The sequence below is a fragment of the Mauremys mutica genome, chromosome 12, assembly GCF_020497125.1.
Source record: "Mauremys mutica isolate MM-2020 ecotype Southern chromosome 12, ASM2049712v1, whole genome shotgun sequence".
In the NCBI taxonomy this organism is placed as follows: Eukaryota; Metazoa; Chordata; order Testudines; family Geoemydidae; genus Mauremys; species Mauremys mutica.
The window spans coordinates 83209904-83234015 of NC_059083.1; the positions used below are offsets into that span (position 1 = coordinate 83209904).

General features: G+C 43.7%; 1 protein-coding gene across 4 annotated transcripts in view; it reads right to left on the reverse strand.

Annotated features, from left to right (window-relative positions):
- Positions 1 to 15756, reverse strand: part of CSNK1D (casein kinase 1 delta) — a 36128-nt gene extending 20372 nt beyond the window's left edge. For 2 of the 4 annotated variants that reach the window (XM_044982740.1, XM_044982741.1), the window contains exons 1-6: positions 15448 to 15756; positions 10801 to 10911; positions 9726 to 9874; positions 8979 to 9207; positions 8323 to 8493; positions 4282 to 4430 (exon numbers count right to left, since the gene is read on the reverse strand). In XM_044982740.1, the coding sequence (XP_044838675.1) occupies positions 4282 to 4430; positions 8323 to 8493; positions 8979 to 9207; positions 9726 to 9874; positions 10801 to 10911; positions 15448 to 15523 (885 nt within the window). In that variant the 5' untranslated portion in view covers positions 15524 to 15756. The remainder of the gene's footprint in view (positions 1 to 4281; positions 4431 to 8322; positions 8494 to 8978; positions 9208 to 9725; positions 9875 to 10800; positions 10912 to 15447) is intronic. The other 2 variants (XM_044982738.1, XM_044982739.1) reach the window with 2 other exon arrangements.
- Positions 15757 to 24112: the final 8356 nt, after the last annotated feature.

Here is a 24112-nt window from a genome sequence, read left to right on the forward strand (position 1 = left end):
TTTGATGGGAAAATACCAATTAAAGATCTGGTTGTACTTGATCTTACTTTGTACCCTGAAGCTGATCACACTCGCAGACCACAAGAGGAGTGGAATTCATAGGTGAAGGCCTTGACTGAGAACACCCTTTTCCTGGGTCTGAAAAATACACCAGAAACAACCCTGCTGATATTAGGGCTTGTCTTCTCTACGGGAAGATCAATGCTGGCGTAATCGATGAAACGGGTCGATTTAGCGGGTCTAGTGAAGACCCGCTAAATCAATGGCAGAGCGATCTCTGGTCGACTCCAGTAGTCCAGCATTCTGAGAAGAGTAAGGGAAGTCAACTGAAGAGCGTCTCCCATCGACAGAGCGCAGTGAAGACACCAGGGTAAATCGACCTAAGCTACGTCGAATCCAGCTACGTTATTCACTTAGCTGGAGTAGCATAACTTGGGTTGAATTATCCCAGTAGTGAAGACAAGGCCTTAGTCATTGTGACAGGACATAGTGGAAAAGCAATCTTTAGGGTTCCATGTCACTCAAGACTTACATCAATCAGCACCTGAAGCTGCACTCTGAAGTATGAAACACTGGTATAATATACTCTTAGAAAAATCACCCTCTCAAGAGCTGAACCATTTCATTCTCCACAAGCTGAGTCCGCTTGAAACTCTTAGGGAAGCTACTGGCAGAGGACATTGCAGTAATCTAGTTTTTAAGTGAAAAACAAGGATCACCATTAGGTCAGCATCTGATTAGAAGCTGGTTCAAGCTACTGCCAACTTTCAAAAAATCCAGGAGTAGGGCACTTATCAAAGAATAATCTGAACTGGCAAACTAAGTTATGTAACTTGCACAAATTTCTGTAGCTCTCATTCAATCCATATAAAATGCAACTGCTAAGCTTTCCTTACCAGTTGATCTGATCACATCCCTGGCCCCCTCTGAATATGCAGAATGATTCCCTTCACTTATGTACTGCATCAACTTTTGCTGGCATGGGCTTCTATTTAGCACTTTTTTGTTCTTGTATCTTCTGTCAAGGGTGTCTAAGGGTTTGAATAATGATAACTGACACCCTCTTGTCCATGCCTCTCAGCTATCACTAAGGTTTCTTTTATGTTGTCCTCTATGCATGCAATTCCATTGCTGAACTGATTTACAAAGCCACTTTCCTCTCTTTCATTTAAATCCCTCTTGAAGGTACACCTCTTTCTGGAGGCATAACAAAAGCAGCTGACAAAATCACTGACTTACTTCCTTCACTTATTTAACTTGTACTTTAAACTGCTCATCCATGCTGAAGGACTCAATGCAGAACATAAGAACATTGCAACTGAACTGTAAATTGGTCTCAGGGAAATACATGTGAGGTTGAATGGTGGATAATTAGAATTTCACTTAAAAACCAATCATATAGCAAGAAGCATTCAGTCACCCCCTGATCATTTTGCTTATACATTTTATCCCTTTCCTCCACCCTTGATGATCCTTGGTGTTTTTTTTTCCCCCTCAAGATTATAAGCCTTTCCAAGCAAGGTGTGTGTCTTCTTCTATGTTTGGGAGGGACACAGCATGGGAACTAATGCAATATAAAGTTTTAAAAGTTATTTGTTTTTGTAGATGTTTTATAAGCTTGGGTAGTTTGCATTTTCTGATAACTAGATGCAGCACATTTTTCTTTGAATGATTTGAGATTAATAGTAATGAAACTGGGATGGAGAGCAGCAAGATCAGAAATTTTGTTTCAACAAATAGCTTAAAGAAAACTGGGATGGAGATTGCCAGAATTAGAGCTACAATAGCAGAATTATATTTTTCCAAACATCCCCTACATCTCTCCAGAATGCAGGACTGATCAGGTGTCCCAAGAGCGACAGGCTCGGCAACTTTGAAAACCCTTTCTGTACAAAAGCATAATGAAAACTCCAATAAATATTATTCTAAGCACAGAGATTCAATCAAAAGATTTCCTACTTTGGGGAAGACCACTTGTGGCAAATTTCTCCCTCGTGATCAATTACTGTCCTGTTCCTCCTACTCTAGGTATTAGACATCCATTATTCTGGTACAGTGATTGGGAACCAACAGGTTCAATGGCGTAGACTTCACTGTGGTCGTGCACCTTTCCGTTCTGGTGGAGGACCGCTCGGGCCAAATGCCCAGGTGCCGGCTGCCACGGTCATCCTACAAAAACAGTCAGGAATCACACAGCCCCAGTGAAGACGGTTGCCATCTCGGTAGAACCTCCAAATTGTCAAAGTTAGACTCAGGACTCACAGTTTGTCAGACCACTCTGTTTTATTAGCACAGCGCTCTGCTAATAACACCCAGATAATGTGAGCACCATGCAAGACACAAACTATCTTATTTATACAGATAAAAGGGTGAGAACTTAACAAGATAACAAAGGAAGCAGAATCAGATAAGTTTACCTGGGCTAGGCATGCATATCTTATTTCCTTACTAACTATTATCCATCTTCTGTTAATGTTTCGCCATTAGCACCATTGTTTATGCCTAATGTTTCTTTTCCTGGCACCTGTATTTCAACATTTCTTATTTCTGCTTAAAGGTACATACAACATTTCTTTAATCCATTCTTATTTTTACAATATAATTTATTCTACTTTCACACTGGTTATGTCTACACTGCAATGTAAGCCTGGTCTCATATTCATGCTTGAGCCCAGACCACCATTCCATCTACAAACAAATCTCTCAGAATGGTGGGAACAATGTAGTAGTACCTTTTGCAGTTTATATACTCTTGTGCTCCTTGAGGAGGGCAAGCTATGGGCACACAAGTCCCATCAATGGCCCCAGCGCAATCTGGAAAACTCCATTCTCTCAAAATTAGCAGTTACTTCAGGAATATCTTTTATGCTCGTCACCTTAGGGTAAACCATGCGCCTGATTGCCTCAGGAACCTCTGCCACCACTTTACTCACAGTTGACTTTCCATCACCAAACTGATTTGCAACAAACATGTAGCAGTCTGGGGTAGTCAATTTCCAGATGGCTATAGCAACCTGCTTTTGGACCAGTAAGGGTGGCTTCATGCATGTCTTTACACTAGTGGGTTGGGCAAACTTTCACAAAGCTCCAGAAACATAGCTTTCTTCATGCAAAAGCTCTGGAACCACTGCTGGTCATCCCAGGTCTGCATGATGTGATCCCATCAGTCTGTTCTTGTGGCCCTGCACCAAAAGCATTAGTCTACACAGGGAGCATCAGCAGCTATATGGAGTGTCATGAGCAGCCTTAGCCAGTAAGAGTCTGCCATGGCTGGGTATTCCCTTTCCTCTGCCTCCTCGTGGTCCATCATAATCTCTTTCAGTTGCTTTTGGTGGGCCAAAAAACACTGCCACAATGTCCACCAGCAGCTCACGGAAACTCTGCCCATTTCCTGACACAGGAGTGAAAACAAAAGCAAAATAAGTTCTTGAAAAGGCACCTCCTCCACGATGCTGGGAGCACAGAGACCAAAAAGACCGATCAGCAAGATATGTTGGCAGGATGTTCAAACTTGCAGGATGGATGATCAAGTTTTCCCACAGTGCACTATCGTTAAAGGGCTAGAGCAGATAGATTTCAGGAAGGCACCAGTGAGTCTGGGATATGGCTGGTTTGACTCAGGTCTGTGTGCTGCAGTATTGATCCTGGAGCCCCAGGTTCAAACTCAGGTTAGAAAAATCTTAATAAAGGGTTAACAATCAGTGTAGACTCTCAAGCCCTGGGTTGTCTAACCCAGGGTCAGCCAACTTACGTCCCACTAATCCTGGATTTACATTGCAGTGTAGCCATACTATGATCCCAGAGAGCGACAGAAATTAGATTTTCGATGTAAAGAATTAAATGTAACACATTTTCACCTACAAGTTAAGGAATAAATTTACTAGAGAGTTTCAACAGTGATCTCACTTGAAAATTAACATCTTACCACCTATTAATTCATAATGGGGCGTTCCAATTCCCCTTAAGATTTTATTCTTCGTGTAAGGAATGTACTAGTTGATTTGAACATCTCAATATTTCTTCAAGCCAATGCCCTCTCTCTTTACTAAAGAAATTAAGAGGTACTGTAGAAAATCTTCAAGCTTTCAGACCGCACTCAAACACCAAAAGAAAGCTGGGCCCTCAGAAATGTTGTTTGAACACAAGGAGTCTTGGGTAGCAGTCAAAATATACACTGTTAGTAAAGAAATCAAACTTAAAATATATAGCAACTATCCTAAATAGAAGAATTTGATTCTTCCAATGGCCTCTTTTACTAAGTCAGCAATGTTATCTACTTACAAATTTGAGCATGTTCCAGTCAAATACATAGTCATAGGAGAAGCCTTGTCGGTGGAACAGGTTTCTGAATAACTGTCTTAGATAAGAATAGTCTGGTTTGTCATCAAAACGCAAAGAGCGGCAGAAATTCAGGTATGTAGCAAACTCGGCTGTAACAAGAGAGATCTAGTTTACTGGCTTCATATTTAGTTTTACATTAATTTTGGAACAATTATTTACTGTTTTCTGGGATAGCACAATTTTATCATCCTTTTCTACATGCAACACTATCTTCCCAACTATTCCTTCAGACACATCAAGCAATCAAAAAGATGCAGCACCATTTTAGTTGCTAAGCTATTAATTTTTCCTGGGGCAACTACACCGCTCCCTCGATATAACGCTGTCCTCAGGAGCCAAAAAAATCTTACCGTGTTATAGGTGAAACTGCGTTATATCGAACTTGATTTGATCCACCAGAGCGCGCAGCCCCACTCCCTTGGAGCACTGCTTTACCATGTTATATTCAAATTTGTGTTATATTGGGTGGAGTTATATCAGGGTAGAGATGTATAATATTTACACTGCCAAGTCTACAGAAATTCTAAAGCCTAAAGACATTAAGATTTGGTTCAAGGATATAAATGTCACAGAATCCCCTGAATGAAAGGAAAATCAAAACCATAATGCTGGGACTTGGAGGAGACAGTACTGTGTCTCAATGGCACGGAGATAGGGTGGAACAAGGAAATGGTAGAAAATAAGCTATTGAATGGACTCCACCTAAAAAGATGTGGGCATCAAAGGAAGGATTCGTGTGACATTCCATATTTCATCACCAATCAGAAAGTAGGTAGAGACCCCACTTGCCAGCAGCAGAGAACATGACCTGACGAAAGAGTACCCACCCAAACAGCTGAAGATGGGAGAGGAAAGAACAGGTTATGCTCCTACAGTAGCAATGCGGACAGTGGACAGGAAAAACTGTCTTATTTTGTGCGTGCCATTCACTGCTTCTGAATGCATTTAAATTGTACTTTTCTCAGGATAGGGGCAGTCTCTATTTACGTAAAATTCCATGGAAGAGTATTCATTTTTGCTATTGGACACACCTATGTATTTAAAATGCAAAATGTGGCATAGCCTGCATCTACATAAAGGCAATAAACATGGGGAATGTTTAAAACATTGAATAAGCCACACTGAAATATAAATATATATGACTGTGATTAATCATGATAAATTTTTTTAGTTAATTGCGTGAGTTAACTGCAATTAATTAACACAAACAATACCAATTGAAACATTAAATATTTTTGGATTTTTTTCTGTATTTTCAATATTGATTTTAATTACAACACAGAATACAAAGTGCACAATACTCACTTTATATCGTTTTTTATTACAAATATATGTACTGTAAAAAATGATAAAGAAAAGAAATAGTATTTTTCAATTCACCTCATACAAGTACTAAAGTGCAATCTCTTTATTGTGAAAGTGTAACTTACAAATACAGATTTTTTTTTGGTTACATAACTGCACTCAAAAAGAAAACAGTGTAAAACTTTAGAGCTTAAAAGTCCACTCAGTCCTACTTCTTATTCTGCCAATTGCTAAGACAAAGAAGTTTGTTTACATTGACAGGAAATATTGCTATCTGCTTCTTGTTTACAATGTCACCTGAAAGTGAGAACAGGAATTCGCATGGCACTTTTGTAGCTGCCGTTGCAAGGTATTTACATGCCAGATATGCTAAACATTCATATGCCCCTTCATGCTTCAGCCACCATTCCAGATGACATGCTTCCATGTTGATGATGCTTGTTAAAAAAAACAAAAAATACGTCAATTAAATTTGTGACTGTATTCCTTGGGGGGAGAATTGTGTGTCTCCTGCTCTGTTTTACCTGCACTCTGCATATATTTCATGTTTAGCAATCTCAGATGATGACCCAGCACATATTCCTTTTAAGAACACTTTCACAGCAGATTTGACAAAACACAAAGAAGGTACCAATGTGAGATTTCTAAAAATAGGCACAGCACTCAACCCAAGGTTTCAGAATCTGAAGTGCCATCCAAAATCTGAGAGGAACGAGGGGTGGAGCATGCTTTTAGAAGTCTTAAAAGAGCAATACTCTGATGCAGAAACTACAGAATCCAAATCACCAAAAAAGAAAATTAACCTTCTGCTGTTGACATCTGACTCAGATGATGAAAATGAACACGCATCAGTCCGTACTGCTTTGGATCATTATCAAGCAGAACCCATCATCAGCATGAAAAGCATGTCCTCTGGAATGGTGGTTGAAGCATGAAGGGATATATGAATCTTTAGCACATCTGGCACGTAAACCTCTTGCAACGCGAGCTACAACAGTACCATGCAAATGCCTTTTCTCACTTTCAGGTGACATTGTAAACAAGAAACAGGCAAAATTATCTCCTGAAAATTGTAATCAAACTTGTTTTTCTGAGTGATTGGCTGACCAAAAAGTAGGACTTGTAAGCTCTGAAGTTTTACACTGTACCAAAAAAACCCGCATTCAAAAATAAAACATAATTCTACATTTGTAAGTTCAACTTTCAGGATAAAGAGATTGCACTACAGTACTTGTATGAGGTGAATTGAAAAATATTTTTTTACTATGCAAATATTTGTAATAAAACATAAATATAACTATAAAGTGAGCACTGTACACTTTGTATTCTGTAATTGTAACTGAAATTAATATATTTGAAAATGTAGTAAACATCCAAAAATATTTAAAATAAATGGTATTCTATTGTTGCTTAACAGCACGATTAATTTTTTTAATCGCATGATTAATCACGATTAATTTTTTTAATCGCTTGACAGCCCTTATATATACACACACACAAGCTATAACTCTGATATTCTTGTTACTTACACATTACTATTCTACATCCTCCATGCAATAAATTATATATATAGTTATACATATACACAGTGACAGAGTTAACGTTGCTTGAGAACTTTAGACTGCAAGCTTCCCATTTTTTATATTTTCAACCATAATGTAGCTTTGTCTCCTTAAAATGAAATGCAGACAACTCAAATGAATGGTTCAGAGAAGACAGATGATGATCTTTGTTGTCTCTTGTAACACAAGAACAAAGGGACATTCAATTAAATTGAAAGGTGGCAAAATTCAAAACATATGAAAAGAAATGTTTTTCACACAATTCCAACTGTGGAAGTGTCATCACAGGTAGTTGTTGAGGCCAAGAACTTAGCAAGATTCAAAGACTGGACATTTCTATAACTAACAAAAATGTTCACATTTTTAGTTAATGATAATAAACTGTGCAAGAGATTAAACCGCGTGTCTGGGTTTAAAACAATTTTTAACTGCCAGAGATTAGGAAGATAATTAATTTTTGTGGGGGGAGGGAAGGGACAGTGTGACAGGGCAGATCAAATATGGGGGAAAACACTAATCTAATGCAAGGTTTCTTGCATCTTCCTCTGAGGCATCTGGTGTTGGCCAGTCTCAGAGACAGGATACTGGATCAGATGGACCATATATCCAATCCAGTATGGTAATTCCTTTGCTCCATGTTCCCAAGTATAGCAGGTGCTATTGGTGCATCTGACTTTGCAATCCAGCCCACTCAAACAAAGGGATGAAAACCTGGAACTGGTCAACTCCTATAAATAATTATTTGTCTGTCTTCATACAGCACAGCATTTTTACATGAGCAAAAAGTATGATATAAGTACACAGTCAGGAGGCCAGGAGAGCCAGCTTTCAACCTCCAAGTCCCAATGAACGCACATTCAAATAAAATATAATATTGAAGGTGAGGAGAGCTGGTCAAGGGACAAGGAGGGGTCCTGACAAGCAAGTGTGATATCCATGTACATGAACATTTAGCTCATCATGGAGTTTGATATGCCTATTTATGAACAGATGTCAAAGTAATCACCAAATTAATGTAGCTTAAAATGTAAATAGCGATAGAACCTACCATTCAATGTCAACAAATTTTAAAAAAAGCTAACTTTGTCAATACACCATCAAAAGGATAACTTACAAGGATATCCTTTACACAAAACCTCAATGGGTGTAGACATTTTCTTTTCGCTGATACGTTCATATTTCTGTCTTTTTGTTGCTGCCTTCAGTCCCTGCCAGGGGAGGGAGCCCAGGTTAAAATACATCAGTACATAGCCCAAGGACTCCAAGTCGTCTCTGCGAGACTGCTCTACAAGAGTATAAAAGTGGAGTTGTTAGGTTTGATGTTCTGGTGTGAAGGTACAAAAATGTTTATGCCACAAACTGTCACTGAAAACTTTACAAATACATAATATATGGCTGAAGGTCAATAAGTCCATCTTAAACTCTGTTTGCCTCTCCTCCCCCCACATTTGCACCCTTTCAGTTTTCTAATTTCCCCCCAAAATCAACAGGGTTCTGCACATTGTTGCCTAAAATATTTGCTGAAATTCTGGAATTTATTGGATGCAGCGTTCAAAAGTTATTGCATGACAAATAGACAGCATCAAGTTGAGTGTAAGCCTTGCAAACTCAGCCAATTAATAGTAATAGGCATTTTCTTTCAATGCATCAGCTACAAAAGAATATCTGCTTGCTAAAAGGATTTATCCAAATTGTGTATTTCATTAACTGAAGACTCAAAATGACAGATACATATTTTGCTAGACAGAAAGATATCTTCCTTCAGCTCACCAATTCCAAGATGAGTGTTTATAGATGCATAACGGGCAGTTCCTGTTAAGTTTTTATTTTCACGATATGGAATGTGCTGGTGAGTTCGAGCATCCCGATACTTCTTGGCTAACCCAAAGTCTATGATGTAGACCAGATTGCCTTTCTTTCCCAGACCCATCAGGAAGTTATCAGGTTTTACATCTCGGTGGATGAAGTTCTTAGAGTGGATATATTCAATCCGACTAATCTAGACACAGAGAAGAAATTAATTCAAGAGACGTGCATGAATTTCTGCTACTAGAAATAGTCTTAAAAACAAAACAGCTAAGAAAATTTGTATATCATTTAAAATCTCAGATTAAAAGGAATGGATTTTACAAATATTGTTTACTTTTCACTAGTTGTTTTCATATCTTTCTCCAGTTCCCTCACCTAAGTAAATTTCACATTTGTTTCTACTCAGCTTCATTTTCTGGCTGTTTTGCACTAGCACAATGTAACAACATCTAGGTAGTAAACAATTCAGAAGAATATTTAAATTCTAACAAAAAACTGTTTTAATTTAAACATTCATCAAAATTACTGATTTAAAGTTTTGCATTTACAAAAATAAATCTAATTTTGAGTGTTACAACCTTTAAAAGAGATAGCAAACCCCACCCATCTCTGAATTCCTGACAAGGGCTATAGCTCAGTAAATTCTCTTTGAAAACCTTATTATGACAAGTATATTTCATCATCAAGAGCTTCAAAGCAATTTCCTACCATTTGGTCAGCAAGCAACAGGACTGTCTTCAGACTGAATTTCCTTGAACAAAAATTGAATAGATCTTCAAGGCTTGGTCCCAACAACTCCATCACCATTACATTATAGTCTCCTTCAGCTCCACACCATTTAATTGTGGGAATACCCACTAGAACAGAGAAAAATAGTTTATTCACAGTGCTTTTCATCAGAATTTTATAGGTCATGAACGTGGACCTTCAAGACCCTTAAAACAGATTTAAAAAACACATTCTTCTGTAAATTTTAAATATTCCCAATGAGGGCTATTTTGTGTTTCCAGTGATGTATAATATTTTACACTATGTAAAGGCTTTTTGAGAACATAAACCTAAGATTCTGCAGAAGGACTAACACAAAATTTCTAGCAGGAGAGATCTAAACTAGCATCCTCCTCTTTCAAAAGAGAACTGACACACATACTGTGCTTAGCATGTAATCCCATGCATTGGTGCTTTGTTGGACCAGGGCCTTAGACAACATTTCACACATTCATACAGTCCCTATAAGGGAGGTAAATAGCTCCATTATACAGATGGACAGCCTGTGACAAGTAAGTGACTGAGGTAAAGTGATAGACAGTGTGCTTGTCAGAACAAGCTTCTGAACTCAATTTCCTGATTTCTAGAACCATGATCATAAATCACAATAAAAACATTTATCTGTGCTTAGTGTTTGAAATGGATTTTTTTTTATTTGAAGCAGTTAACAAAAAAATAAGTTAACTATATATTTAGGCCCCAAACTTCTGTTGGGATTGGCTAGCATAATCCTCTGTGCCTGGACAGCATCCCACTGAAAATCAATAAGATATCAGTATTGATAACCACTTCTTCTAAACTTTTAAAAAACTGAACAGAGAAAAAGAGCTATATTTTAACATTTTTCTGAGTTGTGTTGACTAGATTAGCAAATGGTAGTGTTCGGGGCAAATCCTCGAACACAGAAAAACAGAAGGAAACCTCCCAATTTCCAAAAGGGAACTTGAACACTAATGTATCTGATATCTATGAACACAGACAAAAATACTATCATTAGACAGAAACTTAAGTTTACCTCCTCCCTGCATCATTTTGTAGATTTTACTCTCTATGTGGAGCTGAGGATGTTTGGTTTTCACACATTCCAATTTGATGGCAACCTCCTCACCGGCAGCAATGTCGGTTCCTAAGAAAAGAAAAGGACAATTGATATTGAAACGCAAGAAAAGCAAGATATTTATTTCCAAATGTGTTTCCGGTATGGAAATTGATAATTTCAATTAAACAAGACGCTGACAAACTGTTCTATATGATCATATGACAGACAGACAATATCCTGAGTGAACCATATGGAATTAAAATAAACTTTACAGAATTAAGTTAAACCTTACTGAGTTAGGGTTAATATCTTTGGAGTACATTGTATTAAAATGCTACTGTACATGTGTTATTGTGGCATTGCATGTACCTTCTCTAATAGGGAGGGGGATGCTAATCTAGTTCCTCTATTATTAGTCCTTTGAAGCCACACCATGGAGAGGTACCCATATACTAGTTCAAACTGGATTCTCCATTAACCAATAGACAACTGAAGAGTTTTTGAACAAATAGGCTGGTTATAAACTGCCCCATGGCAGAGGGCCCCAATTCTTAGGGAGGTTGGAAGGAGTTGGCCTACTGAGGCCCCTGGAGACTGGGTGCTTATTAACATAAATATAGGTTCTTTTATTATTTTTATTTTCTCTAGAATGCTTTTTACCTTAAGAATAAAGTGGGCTTGAATAAGAAGTGCTGTTTGGTACCTTATAACTTTAGCAACTGCACCTGTTAACTATTTCTGAAGAGAAAGCAAGCAGGTGTTGTTGGGCAACCTGTCTGTGCTGGGAACAACAGTGAAGGTAGGAACTTCCCATTCTTGGTTCTGTATTACTACAGCTTCTAACCCAATATTAGAAGTGTCATGTATAAGTGAAAGGGTTTATCAAAATTATGTTTGATCAAAACAGGCTTTTTCTTTTTAAGGTTCATTATGGAAGTACCAATATCATTGAATCCCTTTATAAACCCCAAGGTAAAACTTGGTTAGACCAATAGTGGATTGGATTTGCTCTTGCAGCATAATTCCTGGGCATGTGACACTGCACCCCATATTTGTCCTAGTAATATTATTATAATATGGTTATGGCATAATTATGATGCATTTTGTGCAAGATAAGTCATGTGAGATGTCATTGGAAAAGTTATGATTTGCTGAATATGATTATCCTATTTGTATGCATGCCTCATTTTTGCATCTGAAGTTATAAATGCTGACTACGTATCTGTACCTCAAATGTAATTACATCTGGGTTACACCCACTAGACAAGATGCTTTCAGTCTAGATAGCTGGTTTGGATGGGCCTATTCAGGGCAATGAGCCATTAGGGAAAACAATAGGCCTTAGGAGAAGCTTATCTCCCACCTGGTGAGCCTTTCTGAGAAGGCTACAGCCAGCCTGTAAGTAATGGCTGCTATGACTACAAGGAGATGTGACCAGACCACATGATTCTGGACACCAGCTTGGGATATCAGTATTTTTCCACTAACAGGTCTGAGAGCCAGGTTTTGAAACAAAGGGTTCCCGCCATATGCTAAAGCTATATGAGACAAGGAGTGCCATCATCCATGGTTCTTCACTCCACACACAAGAAGACTCCTAGAAACACCTGCAGAATGAAGACTGAACTGGGGGAAGTGCAGGACCCAAGCTAAAGGGATTTCTAGCCTGTGTATGAAACACCTGGGGATTCCAAGGTGCAAAGCAAGTGTAGCTGTGCCTTAAGAATCTACACATCTGCCTATACCATCAGTTAGGGTCAGAATCTGCTATTCATATCCAATCTATTTAGTATATTAAGCTTAGTTTTCGTTTTTTGTTTATTTGCTAGGTAATCTGCTTTATCTGTTTGCTATCACTTAAAATCTATTTTTTGTAGTTAATAAACTTGCTTTTGTTTTAATATAAACCAGCTTTGACTGGAGTGACGGAGGAAAATCTCTGCTTGGTTACCACAGGTGTGCATTGATCTCTTCACATTGAGGAAGAGGTGGAATGGGTATTTACCAGATTTGACCAGGGCAAGATGGTACTGCTCTGGAGTACTAGGCTGAGAAACTGGTGGTTAGAGAGCCTGCGTGTAACTGCATGAAATTGTGTGTCCCTACCTGTGTGAATGCTGGTGAAAGTGCAGGCTGGAGGGCTTTGCAGCTTGTCACAACAGCAAAGTATGAGAGTGTGCCTAGGCTTGTGTGTCAGAGTGCTCAGTGGTACCCCAGTTCCAGGTGGCACCCTGGGGGGAACCCGTCACAGAGGGTTCCTAGAATATACCCCGAAAAACAACTTTTCTTAAGATTGACAGATTTTATCAACTTTTCTCCAAAGCCATGGTTTCATTGCCCAAATGGACTCAATCACTCAACATTTACCCCAGCTAGTGCATGGCAACCACTAACTCTTTAAGGAAGAAACACTGAAAACAGTACTCAAAAAAAGATTTTGGCTCCACAGATAGGCATGATGCTAAATGCTCAAATGCTAAACGGATTATGCTGCACAGATGCAGACAGATTTCCCAAGAGAACTGTGAGCCAGTCATGATTCTGAGCATGTCGTGGGGGCAGCGCCGGAGTGGCGGTTTCCCTCATGGGCTTTGCAATAGGCACTCCGCAGTTCCTTCACTTTAACCCTGTACTGCAGCGCGTCCTGGTCATGGCCCCTTTCCAGCATGGCCCTTGATATCTGCCCATAGGTATCGTAATTCCTACGGCTGGAGTGCAGCTGGGACTGCTCCATGCTGGGGCTTGTTTGCCACACGGAGCCACGGTCACCTGGAAAGATTCACTGATTGCACTCCACACCTGGCTGAGCAAACAGGAAGGGGATTTTTAAAATTCCCGGGGCATTTAAAGGGCGGGTCACCTGAGGCCAGGGCAGTAGAGTTTGAACTGATGAGCAGAGTGGCTGAACAGGCATTCTGGGATACCTCTGGAGGCCAATAACAGCGCTTTTGGTGGCCACATTGGCGGAGCAGCGCTGCATCAGCAGCGCTATAGTCGTTATTCCCCAGGCCGAGGTGGAGTACAACCAGCGCTGTAGCCAGGGAGATACAGCGCTGTATGTGCCTTGCAAGTGTGGACGGTGAGTGAGTTGCAGCACTGTAAAGCCACTACCAGCGCTGCAACTCTCCAGTGTAGCCAAATTACGTAGCTTAGACTGAATTTCCCCTATAGTGTAGACAAGGCCTTAGGTACGCAGGCCTCAAACTAACTAGCATCTTAAACTCCACCCAGAAACCCATAGGTATCCAGTGCAGATTCTGGAGTACTGGTATTACATGTACCACCTTTTTCAGCCTTCTAAATGAATACATTAATAGACCCCGAGAATCCTGATCTCTGTCTATAAATACTGCAGACCTTCAGCTAGAAACATGGAGACTTCATTACACACGTGTTCTGTTCAGGGATAATCAGTATTCAGTGCCTGTGAACAAGTGATTTTAGTTTAGAAGTTATTTCTGAGGAACAGCTGTCCATTGCAATAAGAAATATTGTAGTGTAGAAAAGTAAATTAATTTATTTGTATACAGATGCAGCTGATACACACACACAAATCAGTGATATTCTTTTTAATTTAGGTGGCTACAATTTTCCAGCAGCGGTTGCAGTAAAGTATGTTTTTCTGGCTCATCTTTACTCCAATTTTTGAAAGCAGACACCTGTGCTAACATGCTACATATTGGATTTTTTACAAATTCTATATGTAGCATGTTAGCACAGCTGTCTGCTTACAAAAATTGGAATAGCCTTCCAAAGATAAAAATCCAGAGACCTTTTTTTAGAACACATTAAAAATGTGTTTTAAAAGATGCAATTTCTCAAGTCTGCATATGATTTAAATTATTAATTGAATCCAGCGGCACCAGTCAGAACTGAGGAACCACTGTAATAGGTGCTGTGTAAACATAGAGGAAGAAACAATCCCTGCCCTGAAGAACTTACACTTAAGCCAAGACTGGGTATGTGAGATACACAAGGCATGAAAAGTCACATAGGCCAACTATAGTATAATGGTTTAAAAAGGGTTTGTTTTTTTGCCCATACCTAATTATTATTAGTTGGCCAATTTCTTATAGGCCAATCAGAAATGTAAACAAAGTCACAGCAGTTTCACCAACTCTATAGCAATTATAATGGTATCTAGCACCAATGTTCATATTTCATTTTCAAGTCACTTTACACAGTCATCAAATGGTGAGTCAGTATCCTTATCCATTTTACAGATGGGAAGAGAGTGGAGCAGGGTGTGAAAACACCTTGCCCAATGTCACAAAGGGAGTAAATCACCAAAAAATGTGTATAGGATGCAGGAGATCTGGCTGTCAACCCTGTCTAAATTAGAGCATGATGCTTCAATGCGAATTTAGTCTCTCCTCCGTACGTGGCAACAAGAAGTTCCCCGAGATTTGGGGGCATTTCTTTGACAGTGGAACAGCTCAGGCGACACCGGAGGATGAAATGACTCCCACCCCACCACCCGGCTCCCTATCCCGGCCCGGGCGAACACAGTGAGAGACTTCCGACAGCCCCCACCCCTCGCGATAGGCCCGTGAGCCCCAAGGCAGCTGCTCAAACACCGCAGAGACAGAACCCCGCAGGACAAGGCTCCGCGCCACGCCTTACCTAGGTAAATATCCCCGAAAGAGCCGCTCCCGATCTTCCGGCCCAGCCGGTATCGGTTCCCGACTCTCAGCTCCATGGCAGCGGCCCAGTTCGGCTGCTCTGCCCGCCCAAGTCGGCTTCACGGATGCCAGTTCAGAGCCCGGCAACTCCTGTGACCATCGCAGCCCCCGGTCCCGCCGCTCAAAACCAGTGAAGCGAGCGGGCAGCGCCGCTCCGGGTCGGATGGACGCGGATTCCCCAGGGTCCCGGATCTCCTCAGCGTCTCCGGGCCCGAGCCGCCATACTGTGTGACCTCACTTCCCTGGTAACGGAGAGGGGGCGGGGCTCACTTGGTTGAAGGGCGGGGCCTGGGTGGTTTCTTGGAGGGAGCGTGCTGCTGAGGCCGTGGAGTGATCCGGAATCAGCCGCCACATCGGAGCCCAGACCGCAGCCCCACCCAGGTCTGCAGCCCCAACGTGGGCCCCCAACCCCGGCCTCAGGGCTAACGTAGAGGAAGCGTTAGCCTGGCTACAGAAACTGTCAAAACCAGGTGGACCCTCGGTGCCAGACCCAGTCAAAGGCCCCTAGGCCCTAGAGCTCTCAGACTTGCCCCCATTCAGACTTCTCCTGTAGCACCCTTCGCCCACTCCTGCTCTGCACACAACCAGGGGCGGCTCTACAAATTTGGCCGCCCCAAGCAGTCATGCCCGGGAGGCGCCCCCGAGCCGCGGGAGCAGCGGGCCTCCCGCGGGCATGACTGCGGAGGGTCCGCTGGTCGCGCGGCTCGGCTGGACCTCCCGCAGCTGCGGGCGGTTCGCTGGTCCGGCGGCTCCGCTTGAGCTGCCGCAGTCATGCCTGCGGGAGGTCCAGCCGAGCCGCGGGACCAGCGAACCGTCCGCAGTCATGACTGCGGCAGGTCCGCCGGCCCAGCCTGCCGCCCCCCCGGGGAAGGGCCGCCCCAGGCAGGTGCTTGCCCCGCTGGGCTCTGGAGCCGGCTCTGCACACAACCTTCATCTAAAAGGGTAGAATCCTCTAGAAATGCTACACCTGAAGTTTTGCAAACATACTGTGTGCTACACAGAAACTCAATCAATGTCTACCAGACAGAACTAGGATTATTTGCATGCATAGCAACATCCCAAAAAGATGACGAAAAAATGGCAACAGATATAAATTGCTACCAGATCTGGCATGTACTAAAGTGCAAGTAGAATTGGAAAAAGTATAGAGACAGTAACTAAAATGATTGGGGTATGGAACAGCTTCCTTATGAGGATTGATTAAAAAGACTGGGACTGTTTAGCTTCATGGTTGGGAGAAAATGAATAAGGAAGTATTATTTACTCCTTCACACAACACATGAACTAGGGGTCACCCAATTAAAATGCTTTACAAACATTGTTTTCAGTCCTATGAAAACTTAAGCTTTAACAAATAATGTTATTGATTCCAGACTCATTTGGAGGTACATTTTCTTTATATTATCAGCTAAAAGATAGGTGCCTTCAGGAAAGAGTGATACAAGAATGGAGTTTCCTTTCCTTTAGATGTCTAAGTCCATACATAATATTTTCCTATAACCTTAAATAACGCATGTGGGAAATATTATTCAGGTCATTGCAGAACTCTGGGTTATGGTTTGCGTGCTGTTTGATTTCAGTGGGGCTGTGGTTTCATGCCTAGCCATAGGCGGCAGGTTTGTATAATTTTTGGTGGGGCCCAAAATGGTGGTGCCCCCCCGCTCCCGCCCTGTAAGCCGATATAAAATGAAGCTACAACGCGTCAGTGCCACAAGATTACAAGGGTCAATTAAAAGTGGAAAGTCAGAAGCAGCACTTGCCTACTTCAATATACAGTATTATATTTTGTTGCATCTGTTGTGATGAAGTGGGAATGTTCTTAATATTTTCTCTGAATACTGTGTGGGTGCCTCAGTTTCCCCTGCAAGATGCCAACTGAAGGTGTTGGGGACAAAGAGATCAGGTGGCCTCCTTGTCCAGAAGAGACACAGAGGCCAGAGGAGGGAGTGTCAGTTTGGAGCTGGCTGGGGAAATGGGGAGAGACCCAGAACTTGGTTCTGGGCTCCCTACCCCCCAAGATGGACCTGACAGAGGGGTTCTGTTTTCTGTACCAACAAGCTCTGTTTAAACTGTGTTCCCGTCATCTAATAAACCTTCTGTTTTACTGTCTGGCTGAGAGTCACATCTGACTGCAGAGTTGGGGTGCAGCGACCTCTGGTTGCCCCAGGACCAGCCTGGGCAGACTCACTTTGGAAAGTGCATGATGTGGAAGGGCATGCTGAATGCTCCGAGGTCAGACCCAGGAAGGTGTAAACTTCTTGCCCTGGAGACAGTATGCTCCGAGAGAGGAGGCTCCCCCAGAGTCCTGACTGGCTTTGTATGGAGATGTTCCAAAGCATCACAGCATCCCCTTCCACACCGTGCACTTCCCAGAAGTCCGCACAGGCACTGACACTCCCTCCTCCGGCCTTTGTCTCTTTTCCAGGCATTAGGAGGCCACCTGATCTCTCTGTTCTCCAACACCTTCAGTTGGCACCTTGCAGGGGAAACTGATTTGGGAGAAATGAAGTAAAAGCTGCCCAAACCGAGCTTGAGCACTCCTGAATTTTGAGGTGTTCAAATCTGGAAGGCAGGTGCTGGGGGTGGGAGAGGGCTGTGGGCTCCATGGGGGAGCATGGCAGCAACTGTCTGGAGCTGCATGGAGCCAGATACGCTGGTCTGAGTGGCACAGTAAGCGGTTTGGGGGTTGGTGAAGAGGTAGGGAGTTCCGGGGGGCAGTCAAGGGACAAGGAGCAGGGGGAGTTGGATGGGGCAGAGGTTCGAAGGGGCAGTCAGGGGACAGGCAGCAATTGGATAGGCATGGGAGTCTAAGGTTTATCAGGGGACAGGTAGGGGGTGCGGTCCTGGGGGGGGGAAGTTGGGTGGGGTCTCAGGAGGGGGCAGTTGGGGACAAGGAGAAGGGAGGCTTAGATAGGGGCTGAGGTCCCAAGGGGCAGTTAGGGGCAGGGGTCTCGGGAGGGGGTAATTGGGGAACAAGGACCAGTGGGGCTTAGATAGGGGGTGGAGGTTCTGGGGGGCAGTTGGGGCAGGGGTCTGGGGAGGGGGCAATCAGCGGACAGAGGCTGGGATTCAAAGGGCTCTGGGCTGCTGGCAGCCGCGGGGATCCCAGAGCCCTTTAAATCCCAGCCCCGGCTGGGAGTCAGAGGACTCTGGGCTGCCTGCAACCGCAGGGAGCCCAGAGCCTTTTAAATCCCAGCCGGGGCCGGGAATCAGAGGGCTCTGGGCTGCCCGCTGCGGCGGGGAGCCCAGAACCCTTTAAATCTCAGCCGCGGCCGGGAATCAGAGGGCTCTGGGCTGCCTGCAACCGCGGGGAGCCCAGAGCCTTTTAAATCCCAGCCGCAGCCGGGAATCAGAGGGCTCTGGGCTTCCCGCTGCAGCAGGCAGCCCAGAGCCCTCTGATTCCCAGCCGCGGCTGGGATTTAAAGGGCTCTGGGCTGCCTGCAACCGCGGGGAGCCCAGAGCCTTTTAAATCCCAGCTGCAGCCGGGAATCAGAGGGCTCTGGGCTTCCCGCTGCGGCGGGGAGCCCAGAGCCCTTTAAATCCCAGCCGCGGCCGGGAATCAGAGGGCTCTGGGCTGCCTGCAACCGCGGGGAGCCCAGAGCCTTTTAAATCTCAGCCGCTGCTGGGATTTAAAGGGCTCTGGGCTGCCTGCAACCGCGGGGAGCCCAGAGCCTTTTAAATCCCAGCCGCAGCCGGGAATCAGAGGGCTCTGGGCTTCCCGCTGCAGCAGGCAGCCCAGAGCCCTCTGATTCCCGGCCGCGGCCGGGATTTAAAGGGCTCTGGGCTGCCTGCAACCGCGGGGAGCCCAGAGCCTTTTAAATCCCAGCCGCAGCCGGGAATCAGAGGGCTCTGGGCTGTCTGCTGCGGCGGGGAGCCCAGAGCCCTTTAAATCCCAGCCGCGGCCGGGAATCAGAGGGCTCTGGGCTGTCTGCTGCGGCGGGCAGCCCAGAGCCTTTTAAATCCCAGCCGCCGCCGGGAATCAGAGGGCTCTGGGCTGCCTGCAACCGCGGGGAGCCCAGAGCCTTTTAAATCCCAGCCACAGCCGGGAATCAGAGGGCTCTGGGCTTCCCGCTGCAGCAGGCAGCCCCGAGCCCTCGGATTTCCGGCCGCGGCTGGGATTTAAAGGGCTCTGGGTTGCCTGCAACCGCGGGGAGCGCAGAGCCTTTTAAATCCCAGCTGCGGCTGGGATTTAAAGGGCTCTGGGCTGCCTGCAAACGCGGGGAGCCCAGAGCCTTTTTAATCCCAGCCGCAGCCGGGAATCAGAGGGCTCTGGGCTTCCCGCTGCAGCAGGCAGCCCAGAGCCCTCTGATTCCCGGCCGCGGCTGGGATTTAAAGGGCTCTGGGCAGCCCCGGCGGCGGCGGCGGCAGCGGCGGGGGGCGCTCCAAGCAGGGGAGAAAAAATATTGGTGGGGCAGAGCCCCTGCTTGGGATTTATTCATGGGGCTAAAGCCCCAGAGCCCCATATAAGTCGGCGCCTATGTGCCTAGCGATGAGCATCTTGGTGTGTAGGGCTTGTGCCCTCTTGGGCTAGGTGGGGTGTCACAGCGAAAGTCTGAATTTACAGCAAATGGCAGCATGCTAGTAACATGTTAAACAAAATAAGCAACCAACAAGACTAGTTGCATTCCCCAAACTGAGTGAAATCCAAAAAATAAACACCATGTAAATGACAAAAAACAATGTTATAGTTTTCCAAGTTTATAATTTTAATAATCTAGAGATACTTCCGGAGTGGATTGATTTAAATCAAAGTGATCTAAATTAGCAAGCAGGAACATTTGTTACATAATAGATTTTAATCGTGTTTTGCATTTGTACTTTTTAGTTATTTTCCTAAAGAAAGTTTGTATAATTGATAACCATTATAACACATTGATTTGCAACTATATATGGAGCTTTTACACTAAATTTGGTATTTCTTTTTGCTAACCAGGAGGTTACACTGTAGCTGTACACATTTATTTAAGCAGTTACGTAGCTTAATTTATATTTATTCAGATTCTTAATTTTTACATTTTTCTTATAAAATTATGAATGATACATTTCTTATTTATTACATGATTAATTTTTTACTTGTCATTTGTGTCAAGCTGTATTAGGATGGAAATTCAAATGCAATTTAAAATGCACAAAATTAGCATTTAAAATTTATTATTAAATAAAACTACCTTAAAAGTACTGGATACATAATTATCAAAACATGTTTGGAATTTAAAACTAATTGATTTATTAAATTATTAAATAAAGGAGATAATGGAAAGGGTGGCCAATTCAGACAATCAGAACAGCAGCGCAGACCGATTTGTGAACATCCCTATACAGATGTGTCCCTTGTATGTAAACACCTGAATGAAGGTGGTGAGTATTTAAGGATGGGGGGTATTCGATGTGTGTGTGTATAAGCTTAGGGTTAGGGTTCGGTTTAGCGTTAGGGTTTAGGGTTAGGGTTCGGGTAGCGGTTAGGGTCAGGGTGAGTGTGAGGGCTGGGTCAGGTAGGGTTAGGGTCAGGGTCTAGGGTTTGGGGTTGGGGTTTAGGGTTTAGGGTTAGGGGTTGGGGTTAGGGTCTGGGGTAGGGGTAGGGTTAGGGGTTAGGGTTAGGGTTTTAGGGTTAGGGTTAGGGTTTTAGGGTTAGGGTTTTAGGGTTAGGGTTAGGGTTTTAGGGGTAGGGGTAGGGTTGGGGTTAGGGGTTGGGATTGGGGCGGGGGCGAGGGGTAGGGGTAGGGTTGGGGTGGGTTAGGGTTTAGGGGTTAGGGTTAGGGTTAGGGGGTTAGGGGGAGGGGTTAGGGGTAGGGGGTAGGGTCGGGGTGGGGGTTAGAGGTTAGGGGTTGGGGTCAGGGTCAGGGGTTAGGGTTAGGGGGTTAGGGGTAGGGGTAGGAGTGGGCGTGGGGGTTAGGGGTAGGGGTTAGGGTAGGGGTAGGGTTGGGGTTAGGGGTAGGGTGAGGAGTTTGGGGTTAGGGTTTGGGTTAGGGTTTGGGTTAGGGCTAGGGCTAGGGGTAGGGTTGGGGTTGGGGTCGGGTGAGGGGTAGGGTTAGGGGTTAGGGGTTGGGGTTAGGGTTAGGGTTTGGGTTTAGGGTTAGGGTTAGGTTAGGTTAGGGTTGGGGTTCGGGTTGGGGTGAGGGTGAGGGTAGGGGTTAGGGTTGGGGTTGGGGGTAGGGGTAGGGGTAGGGTGTTAGGTTCAGGGTCAGGGTTTAGGGGTAGGGTTAGGGGTAGGGTGAGGGGTAGGGTGAGGGTGAGGGGTAAGGGTAGGGGTAGGGTTAGGGTTAGGGCTTGGGGTTGGGGTTTAGGGTGAGGGTGGGGGTTAGGGTTGGGGTGAGGGTGAGGGTGGGGGTGGGGGTGAGGGTGAGGGGTTAGGGGTTAGGGTCAGGGTCAGGGTCGGGTCGGGTTAGGTTAGGGTCAGGGTCAGGGGGTTAGGGTTAGGGGTTTAGGGGTTAGGGTAAGAACATAAGAACATAAGAAAGGCCGTACCGGGTCAGACCAAAGGTCCATCTAGCCCAGTATCTGTCTACCGACAGTGGCCAATGCCAGGTGCCCCTGAGGGAGTGAACCTAAAAGGCAACGATCAAGTGATCTCTCTCCTGCCATCCATCTCCATCCTCTGACGAACAGAGGCTAGGGACACCATTCTTACCCATCCTGGCTAATAGCCATTTATGGACTTAGCCACCATGAATTTATCCAGTCCCCTTTTAAACATCATTATAGTCCTAGCCTTCACAACCTCCTCAGGTAAGGAGTTCCACAAGTTGACTGTGCGCTGCGTGAAGAAGAACTTCCTTTTATTTGTTTTAAACCTGCTGCCTATTAATTTCATTTGGTGACCCCTAGTTCTTGTATTATGGGAATAAGTAAATAACTTTTCCTTATCCACTTTCTCAACATCACTCATGATTTTATATACCTCTATCATGTCCCCCCTTAGTCTTCTCTTTTCCAAACTGAAGAGTCCTAGCCTCTTTAATCTTTCCTCATATGGGACCCTCTCTAAACCCCTAATCATTTTAGTTGCTCTTTTCTGAACCTTTTCTAGTGCTAGAATATCTTTTTTGAGGTGAGGAGACCACATCTGTACACAGTATTCGAGATGTGGGCGTACCATGGATTTATATAAGGGCAATAATATATTCTCAGTCTTATTCTCTATCCCCTTTTTAATGATTCCTAACATCCTGTTTGCTTTTTTGACCGCCTCTGCACACTGCGTGGACATCTTCAGAGAACTATCCACGATAACTCCAAGATCTTTTTCCTGACTTGTTGTAGCTAAATTGGCCCCCATCATGTTGTATGTATAGTTGGGGTTATTTTTTCCAATGTGCATTACTTTACATTTATCCACATTAAATTTCATTTGCCATTTTGTTGCCCAATCACTTAGTTTTGTGAGATCTTTTTGAAGTTCTTCACAATCTGCTTTGGTCTTAACTATCTTGAGTAGTTTAGTATCATCTGCAAACTTTGCCACCTCACTGTTTACCCCTTTCTCCAGATCATTTATGAATAAATTGAATAGGATTGGTCCTAGGACTGACCCTTGGGGAACACCACTAGTTACCCCTCTCCATTCTGAGAATTTACCATTAATTCCTACCCTTTGTTCCCTGTCCATTAACCAGTTCTCAATCCATGAAAGGACCTTTCCTTTTATCCCATGACAGCTTAATTTACGTAAGAGCCTTTGGTGAGGGACCTTGTCAAAGGCTTTCTGGAAATCTAAGTACACTATGTCCACCGGATCCCCCTTGTCCACATGTTTGTTGACCCCTTCAAAGAACTCTAATAGATTAGTAAGACACGATTTCCCTTTACAGAAACCATGTTGACTATTGCTCAAGAGTTTATGTTTTTCTATGTGTCTGACAATTTTATTCTTTACTATTGTTTCAACTAATTTGCCCGGTACCGACGTTAGACTTACCGGTCTGTAATTGCCGGGATCACCCCTAGAGCCCTTTTTAAATATTGGCGTTACATTAGCTAACTTCCAGTCATTGGGTACCGAAGCCGATTTAAAGGACAGGTTACAAACCTTAGTTAATAGTTCCGCAACTTCACATTTGAGTTCTTTCAGAACTCTTGGGTGAATGCCATCTGGTCCCGGTGACTTGTTAATGTTGAGTTTATCAATTAATTCCAAAACCTCCTCTAGTGACACTTCAATCTGTGACAGTTCCTCAGATTTGTCACCTACAAAAGCCAGCTCAGGTTTGGGAATCTCCCTAACATCCTCAGCCGTGAAGACTGAAGCAAAGAATCCATTTAGTTTCTCCACAATGACTTTATCATCTTTAAGCGCTCCTTTTGAATTTTGATCATCAAGGGGCCCCACTGGTTGTTTAGCAGGCTTCCTGCTTCTGATGTACTTAAAAAACATTTTGTTATTACCTTTGGAGTTTTTGGCTAGCCGTTCTTCAAACTCCTCTTTGGCTTTTCTTATTACACTCTTGCACTTAAGTTGGCAGTGTTTGTGCTCCTTTCTATTTGCCTCACTAGGATTTGACTTCCACTTTTTAAAGGAAGTCTTTTTATCTCTCATTGCTTGTTTTACATGGTTGTTAAGCCACGGTGGCTCTTTTTTAGTTCTCTTACTGTTTTTCTTAATTTGGGGT